The sequence below is a fragment of the Tachyglossus aculeatus genome, chromosome 4 (genome assembly GCF_015852505.1).
Source record: "Tachyglossus aculeatus isolate mTacAcu1 chromosome 4, mTacAcu1.pri, whole genome shotgun sequence".
NCBI lineage: Eukaryota > Metazoa > Chordata > Mammalia > Monotremata > Tachyglossidae > Tachyglossus > Tachyglossus aculeatus.
In genome coordinates, this window is record NC_052069.1 from 135,978,925 (window position 1) to 135,995,028 (window position 16,104).

The 16,104-nt window shown below is 58.1% G+C and overlaps 2 protein-coding genes across 2 annotated transcripts; one reads left to right on the forward strand and one right to left on the reverse strand.

Moving 5' to 3' along the window:
- Nucleotides 1-278: 278 nt before the first annotated feature.
- Nucleotides 279-4,833, reverse strand: LOC119927206 (proline-rich protein 36-like). The gene is made up of 3 exons (XM_038745731.1): nucleotides 3,870-4,833; nucleotides 1,179-3,781; nucleotides 279-1,049 (listed from the first exon to the last, which is right to left on the reverse strand). The coding sequence occupies exons 1-3, from the start codon at nucleotides 4,831-4,833 to the stop codon at nucleotides 279-281; spliced, it is 4,338 nt and encodes a 1,445-aa protein (XP_038601659.1).
- Nucleotides 4,834-5,105: 272 nt separating this feature from the next.
- Nucleotides 5,106-15,524, forward strand: PRADC1 (protease associated domain containing 1). The gene is made up of 5 exons (XM_038745427.1): nucleotides 5,106-5,188; nucleotides 8,215-8,315; nucleotides 10,858-10,967; nucleotides 14,126-14,293; nucleotides 14,923-15,524. Exons 1-5 carry the CDS (start codon nucleotides 5,122-5,124, stop codon nucleotides 15,041-15,043), a joined length of 567 nt encoding a protein of 188 aa, XP_038601355.1. The 5' UTR covers nucleotides 5,106-5,121; the 3' UTR covers nucleotides 15,044-15,524.
- Nucleotides 15,525-16,104: the final 580 nt, after the last annotated feature.

The following is a 16,104-nucleotide window of genomic DNA, read 5'->3' on the forward strand; positions in this document are numbered from 1 at the left end:
ACTTTATATCTACCCAAGCTTACCACTTAACCAATCCTATTATAGTTATTATATTAATAAAATTAATTCATATTATTGCATTATTTTATATTCTATTATAATGGTTTTATATGATGCTATATTCGTATATATCATCATATCATTGTATATTAATGTTATTAATGATTAATATCGATAATAATAATACGTAAGGTATTTGTTCAGCGCTTACTATGTGCCCAGCACTGTTCTGAGCGCCGGGGTGTGCGGGGGAGGTGGTGGAGCCGGGTCTGGGCCAATCAGATGGGGCGGGCTGGAGCCGTCGGCCAATGGGCGGGCTCGGGGGTGCTGACCAATGAGCTGGGGCGGGGCGGTTCGCGGGCCAATGGGAGGGCTCGGGTGCGCGGGCCAATGGGTGGGCTCGGGGGTGTGGACCAATGAGTTGGGGCGGGGCGGGACCGCGGGCCAATGGGCGGGCTCGGGGGCGTGGACCAATGAGCTGGGGCGGGGTCGGCCCGCTGGCCAATGAGCGGGCTCGGGGGTGCGGACCAATGAGCTGGAGCGGGGAGGGTCCGCGGGCCAATGGGCGGGCTCCGGGGTGCGGACCAATGAGCTGGGGCGGGGTGGGACCGCTGGCCAATGAGCGGGCTCGGGGGTGCGGACCAATGGGCTGGGGTGGGGCGGTCGGCGGGCCAATGGGAGGGCTCGGGGGCGCGGACCAATGAGCTGGGGCGGGGTCGGCCCGCGGGCCAATGGGCGGGCTCGGAGGTGCGGACCAATGAGCTGGGGCGGGGCGGACCGCGGGCCAATGGGAGGGCTCGGGGGCGTGGACCAATGAGCTGGGGCGGGCCCGTCCGCAGGCCAATGGGCGGGCTCGGGGGGCGTGGACCAATGAGCTGGGGCGGGGCGGGTCCGCGGGCCAATGGGCTGGCTTGGGGGCGTGGGCCAATGAGCTGGGGCGGGGCCGGCCCGCGGGCCAATGGACGGGCTCGGGGGCGGGGACCAATGAGCTGGGTCGGGGCGGTCCGCGGGCCAATGGGAGGGCTCGGGGGCGCGGGCCAATGGGCGGGCTAGGGAGTGTGGACCAATGAGCTGGGGCGGGGCGGGTCCGCGGGCCAATGGGCGGGCTCGGGGGCGTGGGCCTATGAGCTGGGGCTGGGTCGGCCCTTGGGCCAATGGGCGGGCTCGGGCGTGCGGACCAATGAGCTGGGGCGGGGCGGTCCGCGGGCCAATGGGAGGGCTCGGGGGCGCGGACCAATGAGCTGGGGCGGGGTCGGCCCTTGGGCCAATGGGCGGGCTCGGGCGTGCGGACCAATGAGCTGGAGCGGGGCGGTCCGCGGGCCAATTGGAGGGCTCGGGGGCGTGGACCAATGAGCTGGGGGGGCGTTCCGCGGGCCAATGGGCGGGCTCGGGGGCGTGGACCAATGAGCTGGGGCGGGGTGGCCCCGCTGGCCAATGAGCGGGCTCGGGGGTGTGGACCAATGAGTTGGGGCGGGGCGGGACCGCGGGCCAATGGGCGGGCTCGGGGGCGTGGACCAATGAGCTGGGGCGGGGTCGGCCCGCTGGCCAATGAGCGGGCTCGGGGATGCGGACCAATGAGCTGGGACGGGGTTGGCCCTTGGGCCAATGGGCGGGCTCGGAGGTGCGGACCAATGAGCTGGGGCGGGGCGGTCCGCGGGCCAATGAGAGGGCTCGGGGGCGCGGGCCAATGGGCGGGCTCGGAGGTGTGGACCAATGAGCTGGGGCGGGGCGGGTCCGCGGGCCAATGGGCGGGCTCGGGGGCGTGGGCCAATGAGCTGGGGCGGGGTCGGCCCGCGGGCCAATGGGCGGGCTCGGAGGTGCGGACCAATGAGCTGGGGCGGGGCGGTCCGCGGGCCAATGGGCGGGCTCGGGGGCGTGAACCAATGAGCAGGGGCGGGGCGGGTCCGCGGGCCAATGGGCGGGCTCGGGAGCGGGGACCAATGAGCTGGGGCGGGGCGTTCCGCGGGCCAATGGGCGGGCTCGGGGGTGCGGACCAATGAGCTGGGGCGGGGCGTTCCGCGGGCCAATGGGCGGGCTCGGGGGCGTGGACCAATGAGCTGGGGTGGGGCGCTCCGCGGGCCAATGGGCAGGCTCGGCGGCATAGACCAATGAGCTGGGGCGGGGTCGCCCCGCTGGCCAATGAGCGGGCTCGGGAGCGGGGACCAATGAGCTGGGGCGGGGCGGTCCGCGGGAAAATGGGGGGGGCGCGGGCCAATGGGTGGGCTCGGGGGTGTGGAGCAATGAGCTGGGGCGGGTCCGCGGGCCAATGGGCGGGCTCTGGGGTGTGGACCAATGAGCTGGGGTGGGGCGGGTCCGAGGGCCAAAGGGCGGGCTCGAGGGCGTGGACCAATGAGCTGGGGCGGAGTCGGCCCAAGGGCTAATGGGCGGGCTCGGGGGTGTGGACCAATGAGCCAGGGCGTGGCGTTCCGCGGGCCAATGGGTGGGCTCGGGGGCCTGGACCAATGAGGTGGGGCGGGGGGGCCCACTGGCCAATGGGTGAGCTCGGGGGCGGGGACCAATGAGCCGGGGTGGAGTCGGCCCGCTGGCCAATGGGAGGGGTCGGGGGTGCGGACCAATGAGCTGGGGCGGGGCGGTCCGCGGGCCAATGGGAGGGCTCGGGGACGCGGGCCAATGGGAGGGCTCAGGGGCGTGGACCAATGAGCTGGGGCGGGGTTGGCCCGCGGGCCATTTGGCGGGCTCGGGGGCGTGGACCAATGAGCTGGGGCGGAGTCGGCCCGCGGGCCAATGGGCGGGCTCGGGGGCGCGGACCAATGAGCTGGGGCGGGGTCGGCCCGCGGGCCAATGGGCGGGCTCGGGGGCGTGGGCCAATGAGCTGGGACGGGGTTGGCCCGCGGGCCAATGGGCGGGCTCGGAGGTGCGGACCAATGAGCTGGGGCGGGGTCGGCCCGCGGGCCAATGGCAGGGCTCGGGTCCGCGGGCCAATGGGCGGGCTCGGGGGCGTGGGCCAATGAGCTGGGGCGGGGCGGGTCCGCGGGCCAATGGGCGGGCTCGAGAGCGTGGACCAATGAACTGGGGCTGGAGCAGCCCGCGGGCCAATGGGCAGGCTTGGGGGCGTGGACCAATGAGCTGGGGCGGGGTCGCCCCGCGGACCAATGAGCGGGCTCGGGGGTGCGGACCAATGAGCTGGGGCGGGGCGGGTCCGCGGGCCAATGGGCGGGCTCGGAAGCGTGGACCAATGAGCTGGGGCGGGGTCGGCCCGCGGGCCAATGGGCGGGCTCGGGGGTCCGGACCAATGAGCTGGGGCGGGGCGGTCCGCGGGCCAAAGGGAGGGCTCGGGGGCGCGGGCCAATGAGTGGGCTCGGGGGTGTGGACCAATGAGCTGGGGCGGGGCGTTCCACGGGCCAATGGGCGGGCTCGGGGGCGTGGACCAATGAGCTGGGGCGGGGTCGGCCCGCGGGCCAATGGGCGGGCTCGGGCGTGCGGACCAATGAGCTGGGGCGGGGCGTTCCGCGGGCCAATGGGAGGGCTCGGGGGCGCGGGCCCATGGGTGGGCTCGGGAGTGTGGACCAATGAGCTGGGGCGGGGCGGGTCCGCGGGCCAATGGGCGGGCTCAGGGGCGTGGACCAATGAGCTGGGGCGGGGTCGGCCCGCGGGCCAATGGGCGGACCCGGGGGCGTGGACCAATGAGCTGGGGCGGGGCGGGTCCGCGGGCCAATGGGCGGGCTCGGGGGCGTGGGCCAATGAGCTGAGGTGGGGCGTTCCGCGGGCCAATGGGCGGGCTCGGGGGCGTAGTCCAATGAGCTAGGGCGGGGTCGCCCCGCTGGCCAATGAGCGGGCCCGGGGGTGCAGACCAATGAGTAGGGGAGGGGCGGGTCCGCGGGCCAATGGGCGGGCTCGGAGGTGCGGACCAATGAGCTGGGGCGGGGCGGTCCGCGGGCCAATGGGAGCGCTCGGGGGCGCGGGCCAATGGGTGGGCTCGGGGGTGTGGACCAATGAGCTGGGGCGGGGCGGGTCCGAGGGCCAAAGGGCGGGCTCGAGGGCGTGGACCAATGAGCTGGGGCGGAGTCGGCCCAAGGGCCAATGGGCGGGCTCGGGGGTGTGGGCCAATGAGCTGGGGCGGGGCGGTCCGCGGGCCAATGGGAGCGCTCGGGGGCGCGGGCCAATGGGTGGGCTCGGGGGTGTGGACCAATGAGCTGGGGCGGGGCGGGTCCGAGGGCCAAAGGGCGGGCTCGAGGGCGTGGACCAATGAGCTGGGGCGGAGTCGGCCCAAGGGCCAATGGGCGGGCTCGGGGGGTGTGGACCAATGAGCTGGGGCTGGGGCGTTCCGCGGGCCAATGGCCGGGCTAGGGGTTGTGGACCAATGAGCTTGGGCGGGGGCGGCCCACTGGTCAATGGGTGAGCTCGGGGGCGTGGACCAATGAGCTGGGGCGGAGTCGGCCCGCGGGCCAATGGGAGGGCTCGGGGGTGCGGACCAATGAGCTGGGGCGGGGCGGCCCGCGGGCCAATGGGCGGGCTCGGGGGCGTGGACCAATGAGCTGGGACGGGGTTGGCCCGCGGGCCAATGGGCGGGCTCAGGGGCGTGGACCAATGAGCTGGGGCGGGGTTGGCCCGCGGGCCAATGGGCGGGCTCAGGGGCGCGGACCAATGAGCTGGGGCGGGGCGGGTCCGCGGGCCAATGGGCGGGCTCGGGGGCGTGGACCAATGTGCTGGGGCGGGGTCGGCCCGCTGGCCAATGGGCGGGCTCGGGGGTGCGGACCAATGAGCTGGGGCGGGTAAGGTCCGCGGGCCAATGGGCGGGCTCGGGGGCTTGGCCAATGAGCTGGGGCGGGGTTGGCCCGCGGGCCAATGGGTGGGCTCGGGGGCGTGGACCATTGAGCTGGGGAGGGGCGGGTCCGCGGGCCAATGGGCGGGCTGGGGGGCGTGGACCAATGAGCTGGGGCGGGGTCGGCCCGCGGGCCAATGGGCGGGCTCGGGGGCGCGGACCAATGCTTTGGGGCGGGCCCGGGGGTGGGCCAATGGGCTGTGGCGGGGCGGGGGGCGTGCCCGAGTCTGGACCAATGGGCTGGGGTGGGTGCGGGTCCGCGGGCCAATAGGAGGTCGCCCTTCCGTCCGTCCGTCCGCCCGCCCGCCCGCCCGTCTGCTCGCCCGCTCGGCTCAGAGATGGTCCTGGGCCTCCTCCTCCTGGCGCTGCCCGCCCTGCTCGGGACGCACGACAGGCTGGCCCAAGGTGAGACCGAATCCCCACACCGCTGGGGGACACACCCGCAGACGGATCCGGAGAGACAGAGACAGACAGCGGAGATGGGGGAGAGATCCGGAGACTGGAGAGAGATCCGGAGACAGAGACAGACAGAGAGACCGGGGGAGACACCCCGATGGAGACGGACGCGGAGACTGGGGGGAGACACCCAGAGAGGGAGAGACAGAGACGGGGGCAGAGGCACAGCGGAGATGGGGGAGACATCCGGAGGGGGGGAGAGAGAGAGACAGTGGTGATGGGGAGACACCCCGATGGAGACAGAGACTGGGGGAGACACCCCGAGACAGAGAGACTGGGGGAGAAGTGTGACAGTGGAGATTGGGGAGAGAAACAGAGACTGAAGAGAGACAAAGACTGGGAGAGACACCCCGATGGAGACAGAGACGGAGACTGGGGGAGACACCCAGAGAGGGACAGAGACAGAGACTGGGGGAGAGATCCAGAGGGGGAGAGACAGACAGAGACTGGGGGAGACACCCCGATGGAGACAGGCACAGAGACTGAGGGAGAGACAGACGGAGCCGGGGGAGAGATCCCGAGAGATCCCGAGACAGAGACACTGGGGGCGAGAGAGAGACAGTGGAGATGGGGGAGAGACCCAGAGACTGGAGAGAGATCCGGAGACGGGGACAGAGACTGGGGGATACGCCCAGAGACAGAGACTGGGGGAGAGACACGGTGGAGTTGGGGGAGACATGCAGAGGGGGAGAGACAGACAGAGACTGGGGGAGAGAGAAACAGTGGAGATGGGGGAGAGACCCGGAGACAGAGACAGAGAGGCTGGGGGAGAGAGAGACCGTGGAGATCGGGGGGAGATCCAGAGGAGAGAGACAGTGGAGATGGGGGAGAGATCCAGAGGGAGAGAGACAGAGACTGGGGGAGACCCCAATGGACACAGAGACTGGGCGAGAGACCCAGAAAGGGACAGAGACAGAGACTGGGGGAGAGACACGGTGGAGATGGGGGAGAGACCCAGAGGGGGAGAGACAGAGACTGGGGGAGAGATCCCGAGACAGAGAGACTGGGGGAGAGAGAGAGACAGTGGAGATGGGGGAGAGAGACAGAGACAGAGAGACTGGGGGAGACACCCCGATGGAGAGACCCAGAGAGACCCAGAGACTGAGGGAGAGAGAGATTTCAAGAGATACAGAGACTCGGGGAGAGATAGAGATTGCCAGAGGCCCAGAGATTGCGAGACCCACAGAGACTGGGGGAGAGACCCAGGCTGCAGGCGAGAGACATAAATTGAGAGTGTGACCTAGATGGTGACATTCATTCAATCGTATTTACCGAGCGCTTACTGTGTGCAGAGCAATGTACTAAGCGCTTGGGAAGTACAAGTCGGCATATAGAGACAGTCCCTACCCAACAGTGGGCTCACAGAGATGCAGAGACTGAGAGGGAGAAGCAGAGATCGAGGGAATGACCCAGATGGAGAGATACAGAGCCTGGGGGAGACACCCAAGGTGTGAGAGACACACAGAGACCGGAGCGGAGGGGAGACCCAAGGCGTGAGAGACACACAGAGATCAGAGGAGAGACCCGGGTTGTGAGAGATGCCGAGACTGGAGGAGAGACCCAGGCCGTGAGAGGCGCAGAGACAGGAGGAGAGACACAGGCCGGGAGAGACAGAGACTGGAGGAGAGACCCAGAGTGTGAGAGAGATGCAGAGACTGGAGGAGCGATGCAGAGATGCTCAATAAATACGATTGAATGAATGAATGAGAGATGCAGAGACTGAAGGAGAGACACAGGCTGTGAGAGATGCAGAGACTGGAGGAGAGACACAGGGTGTGAGAGAGACACAGAGACTGGAGGAGAGACCCAGGCTGTTAGAGAGACACAGAGACTGGAGGAGAGGCACAGGTTGTGAGAGATGCAGAGACTGGAGGAGAGACACAGGGTGTGAGAGAGATGCAGAGACTGGAGGAGAGACACAGGTTTGTGAGAGAGACACAGAGACTGGAGGAGAGACCCAGGGCATGAGAGATGCAGAGACTGGAGGAGAGACCCAGGCCGTGAGAGAGATGCAGAGACTGGAGGAGAGACCCAAAGACTGGAGGAGAGACCCAGGGCGTGAGAGACACAGAGACTGGGAGAGACACAGGTTGTGAGACAGACACAGAGATTGGAGGAGAGATGCAGGTTGTGAGAGACACAGAGACTGGAGGAGAGATGCAGGTTGTGAGAGACACAGAGACTGGAGGAGACACAAAGAGACTGGAGGAGAGCCCCAGGCCGTGAGAGGAAAGACACAGAGACTGGAAGAGACAGGTTGTGAGAGATGCAGAGACTGAAGAAGAGACACGGGTTGTGAGAGATGCAGAGACTGGAGGAGAGACCCAGGGTGTGAGAGAGACGCAGAGACTGGAGGAGAGACCCAGGCCGGGAGAGAGATGCAGAGGCCGTGAGTTAGAGATGTGGGGGGTATTTTCTCTCTTCAGGGCTCATGATGATGATGAGGAGGAGGAGGAGGAGGAGGAGGAAAAAGCGCTCAGTAAATACAACCGACTGGACGGGATGCCCGTGTCCTCTCCACGGTTCCCGGCAGGCCCCCCCGAGGGGTAACCTGCCCCCCCAAATCTGGAGAGAGACCTGCATCCTCCCTCCCCTGGATGCGGACAGCGGGGCTCAGTGGCAAGAGCCCGGGCTTGGGACTCACAGGTTGTGGGTTCTAATGCCGCCTCCGCCGCTCGGCAGCTGGGTGACTTTGGGCGAGTCGCTTCACTTCCCTGGGCCTCAGTTACCGCATCTGTCAAATGGGGATGAAGACTGCGAGCCCCCCCCCCCCCTCCGTGGGACAACCCGATCACCTTGTAACCTCCCCGGTGCTTAGAACCGTGCTTTGCACATAGTAGGCGCTTAATAAATGCCATTATGATGATGATGATTAAGTGACGGGGGCGTCTGCCAGCCCGGGATCTGAGATTTGGCTTTTTGTTCTTCTTCTTCCTCCTCTTCCTCCCTCTTATCCCGGCCCCCTTCCCTGCCAGGCCTGCGGATCCATGAATATTTGTACTTCCAAGTGCTGAGCCCCGGAGACATCCGCTACATCTTCAGCGCCACTCCGGCCAGGGATTTCGGGGGTGTCTTTGTGAGTCGGGGTTGGCGGGGGCGTGCGGGATTCGGGACCGGCGTGGCTCAGTGAAAAGAGCCCGGGCTTTGGAGTCAGAGGTCACGGGTTCAAATCCCCACTCCGCCACTTGTCAGCTGGGTGACCTTGGCCGAGTCACTTCACTCCTCTGGGCCTCAGTTCCCTCATCTGTCAAATGGGGATGAAGACTGTGAGCCCCCTGGAGGACAACCTGATCGCCTTGTAACCTCCCTGGTGCTTAGAATAGTGCTTGGCACATAGTAATCGCCTAATAAATGCCATCATCATCATCATCATCATCATCATTATTATTATTATCATCCCCAGCATCACTGGCCCTTCGTCCATTCAGTAGAACAGTGCTTTGCACATAGTAAGCGCTGAATAAATGCCGTCATTATTATTATTATTATCCCCAGCATCACTGGCCCTTCATTCGTTCGGTAGAACAGTGCTTTGCACATAGTAAGCACTTAATAAATGCCATTATTATTATTATCCCCAGCATCACTGGCCCTTCGTCCATTCAGTGGAACAGTGTTTTGCACATAGTAAGCACTTAATAAATGCCACCATTATTATTATTATTATTGTTCCTATTATTATCCCCAGCATCACTGGCCCTTCGTCCATTAGGTAGAACAGTGCTTTGCACATAGTAAGCGCTTAATAAATGACATCATCATCATCATTATTATTATCATTATTATTATTATTATCCCCAGCATCACTGGCCCTTTGTCCATTCGGTAGAACAGTGCTTTGCACATAGTAAGCGCTTAATAAATGCCATCACCATCATCATTATTATTATGATTATTATTATTATCCCCAGCATCACTGGCCCTTCGTCCATTCAGTGGAACAGTGCTTTGCACATAGTAAGCACTTAATAAATGCCATTATTATTATTGTTATTATTATTATCCCCAGCATCACTGGCCCTTCATCCATTCGGTAGAACAGTGCTTTGCAAATAGTAAGCGCTTAATAAATGCCATCATCATCATCATCATCATTATTATTATTATTATCCCAAGTCTACCCCAGCGCATAGTACAGTGCCCGGCACATAGTACGCACTTATCAAATACCCTAATCTACCCCAGCGCATAGTACAGTGCCCAGCACATAGTAAGTGCTTATCAAATCATCATTATTATTATTATTATTATCCCAAGTCTACCCCAGCGCATAGTACAGTGCCCGGCACATAGTACGCACTTATCAAATACCCTAATCTACCCCAGCGCATAGTACAGTGCCCAGCACATAGTAAGTGCTTATCAAATACCATAATCTACCCCAGCGCATAGTACAGTGCCCAGCACGTAGTGAACATTTAACAAATATAATAATCTACCCCAGCACATAGTACAGTGCCCGGCACATAGTAAGTGCTTATCAAATACCATAATCTACCCCAGCGCATAGTACAGTGCCCGGCACATAGTGAACACTTAAATATAATAATCTACCCCAGCACATAGTACAGTGCCTGGCACATAGTAAGCACTTAACAAATATAATAACCTACCCCAGCATTTAGTACAGTGTCCGGGACATTGTAAGCACTTAACAAATATAATAACCTACCCCAGCACCTAGTACAGTGTCTGGCACATAGTAAGTGCTTATCAAATATCATAATTTACCCCAGCATTTAGCACAGTGCCCGGCACATAGTAAGCACTTATCAAATACCATAATCTACCCCAGCACATAGTACGGTGCCCGGCACATAGTAAGCACTTAACAAATATAATAACCTACCCTAGCACTTAGTACAGTGTCCGGCACATAGTAAGCGCTTATCAAATACCATAATTTACCCCAGTGCATAGCACAGTTCCCGGCTTATAGTAAGCACTTATCAAATACCATAATCTACCCCAGCACGTAGTACGGTGCCCGGCACACGGGGAGCACTTAACAAATATAATAATCTACCCCAACACTTAGTACAGTGCCCGGCATATAGTGAGTGCTTATCAAGTATCATAATCTACCTCAGCGCATAGTACAGTGCCCGGCACAGAGTAAGCGCTTATCAAACACCATAATTTACCCCAGCGCATAGCACAGTGCCCGGCACATAGTAAGCACTTATCAAATACCATAATCTACCCCAGCGCATAGTACAGTGCCTGGCACATAGTAAGCACTTAACAAATATCATAATTATAATCTACCCCAGCGCTTAGTACAGTGCCCGGCCCATAGCAAGCGCTTCACAAACACCAGAACTATACTTATCGCCTGTCCCCAGCGCTTAGCACAAAGTAAGCGCTTCCCAAATGCCACCCTGGTCATTATCCATTCATTCATTCCATCGTGTGCAGAGCACTGTACTGAGCGCTTGGGAGGTCCAAGTCGGCGACATCTAGAGACGGGCCCGAGCCGGTGGCGGGCTCCCGGTCTAGGAGGGGGAGACGGACGACCGAATGAAGCGTATTAACAAAATAAAGTGAATGGACTAAATGTGGACGGATAAAATAAATAAAATAATTATGATTATTCCTCCCCTGCCCGCCCGCCGCAGAATACCCGCTATGAGCAGATCTACTTGGTGCCCGCCGACCCGCCCGAGGCCTGCGGGGAGCTCAGCAACGGCGTCTTCATCCAGGACCAGATCGCGCTGGTGGAGCGGGGGTGAGCGCCGGGGGTCGAGGGTCAGGGGTCAGGGGTCATTCGTTCATTCAGCCGTATTTATTGAGCGCTTACTGTGTGCAGAGCGCTGTACTAAGCGCTTGGGAAGTCCAAGTGGGCAGCATCAAGAGACGGGCCCTACCCGACAGCGGGCTCACAGTCGAGAAGGGGGAAACGGACGGCAAAACAAAACACATTCACAAAATAAAATAAATAGAATAGTAAATATGTACAAGTAAAATAGTCATTCATTCAATCGTTCATTCATTCAATCGTATTTATTGAGTGCAGAGCACCGTCTCTAGATGTTGCCGACTTGGACTTCCCAAGCGCTTAGTACAGTGCTCTGCACACAGTAAGCGCTCAATAAATACAACTGAATGAATGAATGAATTTATTATATTTTGTTAATATGTTTTGTTTTGTTGTCGGTCTCCCCCTTCTCGTCTGTGAGCCCACTGTTGGGTAGGGACCTTCTCTAGATGTTGTTGACTTGGACTTCCCAAGTGCTCAGTACAGTGCCCTGCACACAGTAAACACTCAATAAATACGATTGAATGAACAAATGAATTTACTGTGTTTTGTTTTGTCGTCCGTCTCCCCCTTCTCGACTGTGAGCCCACTGTTGGGTAGGGACCGTCTCTATATGTTGCCAACTTGGACTTCCCAAGCGCTCAGTACAGTGCTCTGCACACAGTAAGCGCTCAATAAATACGGTTGAATGAATGAATGAATAACAGATAATCAGGTTGTCCCCCATGGGGCTCCCGATCTTCATCCCCATTTTCAAGATGAGGTCACTGAGGCCCAGAGAAGTGAAGTGACTTATCCAGGGTCACACAGCAGACCAGTGGCAGAGCCAGGATTAGAACCCGCAACCTCTGACTCCCAAGCCCGGACTCCACTAAGCCACGCTGCTTCTATTACCTCGGCACTTAGTACAGTGCTTGGGCACATAGTAGGTGCTTAACAAGTACTACCCCGGCACTTAGAACAGTGCTTGGGCACATAGTAGGCGCTTAACAAATAGAATCATTATTATTATTATTACCCCGGCACTTAGAACAGTGCTTGGGCACATAGTAAGCACTTAACAAATACTATCATTATTATTATTACCCTGGCATTTAGAACAGTGCTTGGGCACAAAGTGAGCACTTAACAAATACTATTATTATTATTATTATTACCCTGGCGCTTCGAACAGTGCTGGGTACAAAGTAAGCGCTTAATAAATACTATCATTACTATTATTACCCCGATGCTCAGAACAGTGCTTGGGCACATAGGAAGCGCTTAACAAATACTATCATTATTACTATTACCACGGCGCTTAGAACAGTGCTTGGGCACATAGTAAGTGCTTAACAAATACTATCATTATTATTATTAGCCCGGCGCTTAGAACAGTGCTGGGTACAAAGTAAGCACTTAACAAATACTATCATTATTACTATTACGCCGGTTCTTAAAACAGTGCTTAGGCACATAATAAGCGCTTAACAAATACTATTTTATTATTATCACAATGCTTAGAACAGTGCTTGGGAACAAAGTAAGCACTTAACAAATACTATCATTATTATTATTACCCCGGCGCTTAGAACAGAGCTGGGTACAAAGTAAGCACTTAACAAATACTATCATTATTATTATTATTACGCCAGTGCTTAGAACAGTGCTTGGGCACATAATAAGCACTTAACAAATACTATTTTTTTTATTATTATCACAGTGCTTAGAACAGTGCTTGGGCACAAAGTAAGCGCTTAACAAATACTATCATTATTATCATTACCCCGGCACTTAGAACCGTGCTTGGGCACATAGTAAGCACTTAACAAATACTATCATTATTATTATTACCCCAGCGCTTCGAACAGTGCTGGGTACAAAGTAAGCACTTAACAAATACTATCATTACTATTATTACCCTGGTGCTTAGAACAGTGCTTGGGCACATAGGAAGCGCTTAACAAATACTATCATTCTTATTATTATTATTACGCCGGTGCTTAGAGCAGTGCTTGGGCACATAGGAAGCGCTTAACAAATACTATCATTATTATTATTATTATTATTATTGTTATTACCACGGTGCTTAGAACAGTGCTTGGGCATTATTATTATTATTATTATTATTATTACCACAGTGCTTAGAACAGTGCTTGGGCACATAGTAAGCGCTTAACAAATACTATCATTATTATCATTACCCCGCAAATACTATCATTATTATTATTATTATTATTACCCCGGCGCTTAGAACAGTGCTTGGGCACATAGTAAGCGCTTAACAAATACTATCATGACTATTATTAACCCGGCGCTTAGAACAGTGCTGGGTACAAAGTAAGCACTTAACAAACACTATCATTATTATTATTTACGCCGGTGCTTAGAACAGTGCTTGGGCACTTAACAAATAATAAGCACTTAACAAATACTATCATTATTATTATTACCCTGGCACTTAGTACAGTGCTTGGACACATAGTAAGCACTTAACAAACACTATCATTATTATTATTTACGCCGGTGCTTAGAACAGTGCTTGGGCACTTAACAAATAATAAGCACTTAACAAATACTATCATTATTATTATTACCCTGGCACTTAGTACAGTGCTTGGACACATAGTAAGCACTTAACAAATACTATCATTATTATCATTACTCTAGCCTTAGTACAGTGCTGGGCACAAAGGAAGCGCTTAACAAATACTATCATTATTATTATTACCCTGGCACTTAGTACAGTGCTTGGGCACACAGGAAGCGCTTAACAAATACCATCATTATTATTATTACTCCGGCCTTAGTACAGTGCTGGGCACAAAGGAAACGCTTAACAAATACCATCATTATTATCATCCTGGCGCTCAGTACGGTGCTTGGGTACATAGTGGCGCTCAACAGATACTATCATTATTATTACCCCGGCCTTAGTACAGTATTGGGCACATAGTAAGCGCTTAACAACTACTATCATTATCGTTATAATCCCGGCGCTTAGTACAGTGCTGGGCACCAAGTAGGTGCTTCCCACGTACAGTTATTGCTCCTAAGGAAGGGGGAGCGGAGGGGGCAATGTCCCCAGCCTCCCGTCCCCCTCCTCTTTCTCTCTCTCTGTCTCCCCCGCCCCCCGCCCGGCACTGTAGAGGATGCTCCTTCCTCCTGAAGACCCGGGTGGTGCAGGAACACGGCGGCCGGGCTGTGATAATCGCCGACAACGCTTACGACAACGACAGCTTCTACGTGGAGATGATCCAGGACAGCTCCCGCCGCACCGCTGACATCCCGGCCCTGTTCCTCCTGGGGAGAGACGGGTAGGCGCCGCCCCCGCGCCCCCTCGAACTCGCTTCCCAACCCAGCCGGAAAGACTCACCTGCGGGCAGGCCACTCCTCTACCCGGTTGGTGGTTTTTCCTATAGTGTAGACCCCCCCACCCAGCGACGAGGGGCCGATTCCGGCGTCCCGGCGGGTGGCCGGCATCTTCCGTAGCTCGGAAGCAGGCACCTAAAAGCAGCGTGGCCCAGTGGAAAGAGCCCGGGCTTTGGAGTCGGAGGTCATGGGTTCAAATCCCGGCTCCGCCACTTGTCAGCTGGGTGACTTTGGACAAGTCACTTCACTTCCCTGGCCTCAGTTCCCTCATCTGGAAAATGGGGATGAAAACCGTGAGCCCTGCTGTGGGACAACCTGATCACTTTGTAACCACCCCAGCGCTTAGAACGCTGCTTTGCACCTAGTAAGCGCTTAATAAACGCCATCATCATTATTATTCTATTGAAGTGAGATGGGGGTCTCCAGTTACCCGAGCTGGCCGGTTCGGTTGTCCTAGCCGTCGAGGGGTGGCGGCCCCTTTCAGTCATCCATTCATTGAATCGTATTTGAGCGCTTACTGTGTGCAGAGCACCGTACTAAGCGCTTGGGAAGTACAAGTTGGCCCCTCCGACAGGTACATGATCCGCCGCTCCCTGGAGCGCCACGGCCTGCCGTGGGCCGTCATCTCCATCCCCGTCAACGTGACCAGCATCCCCGCCTACGAACGACTTCAGCCGCCCTGGACCTTCTGGTAGCCGGCAGGCACGTTGGCATCCGCCTGTGCTGTGCGACGCCTGGTACATCCCACCCTGGCCGGCGTGGAGCCCCCCGCGACCTTCCCGAAGTGACCGGGGGGCTTCGGGCCCACCACCATCTGGCTCCTTGGCCGTAGGGGAGGCCCACCCCTCTTCCCGCCCTCCCGCCTGGCGAGGGTCTCCGCCACCTGGGTCCTCTCAAGACGGCTTCTTTCCTGGGACCGAGGCCCTCGGGCGGGAAGACGGCATCGGGAATTCCCGGCTTCGTGAGGGGAGGACGGAAGGCCGTCGGTGGAGTTGCCCTCTTTCTCTAGGCCCATCCTACTCCGGAGACGTGTCTTCCAGCCCGTTGCGGCTTCGGGCAAGGGGCCGGACCCCAAATTCTCAGTCTTCCCCAAAGCCCCGACTCCGGGGGTTCATGCCGGGCACTGTCTCGACGCCTCCCGAGCAGGGATTTGGGTAATAAAGCGGAGTTCGGCGACGGGGTGGCGTTGGCCTCTTGTGTGGATTCAGGGGTCTGCCCTCCCTCCTTCCCCTCTCCTTGGGAGCCTCTGCTACGAGAGGGAGAGGCGAGTGGAGGCCCACCCGTTCCGCTCGTAGCCCGGGTGGCGAGTGACCAGTCCAGACTCCTTGCCCAGGCCGGGCGGCAGAGAGGCTGGAGACTCTGGTTGACCGCGCTTCCTGATTTTTCCCAAGAAGACCATCAGGATCCGCCGCCGGAGCCATCGCAGGTGGACGGCGGGGCGTTCTGGGAGAGGCACGACCTCGGAGACGACTCCAGGGCCTGCCTCCCTCCTGCCCTCAAGCAGAGAAGCAGCGTGGCCTAACGGTTAGAGCCCGGGCTGGAAAACCTGCTGTGTGACCTTGGACAAGTCGCTTCAATCAATCAATCGTATTTATTGAGCGCTTACTGTGTGCAGAGCACTGTACTAAGCGCTTGGGAAGTACAAGTCGGGCCTCATCTGTAAAGTGGGGATTGAGCCCAAGCCCCGTGTGGGACAGGGACCGTGCCCAGCTCGATTTGCTCGTCTCCATCGCAGCACTTAGAATGGTGCCTGGCA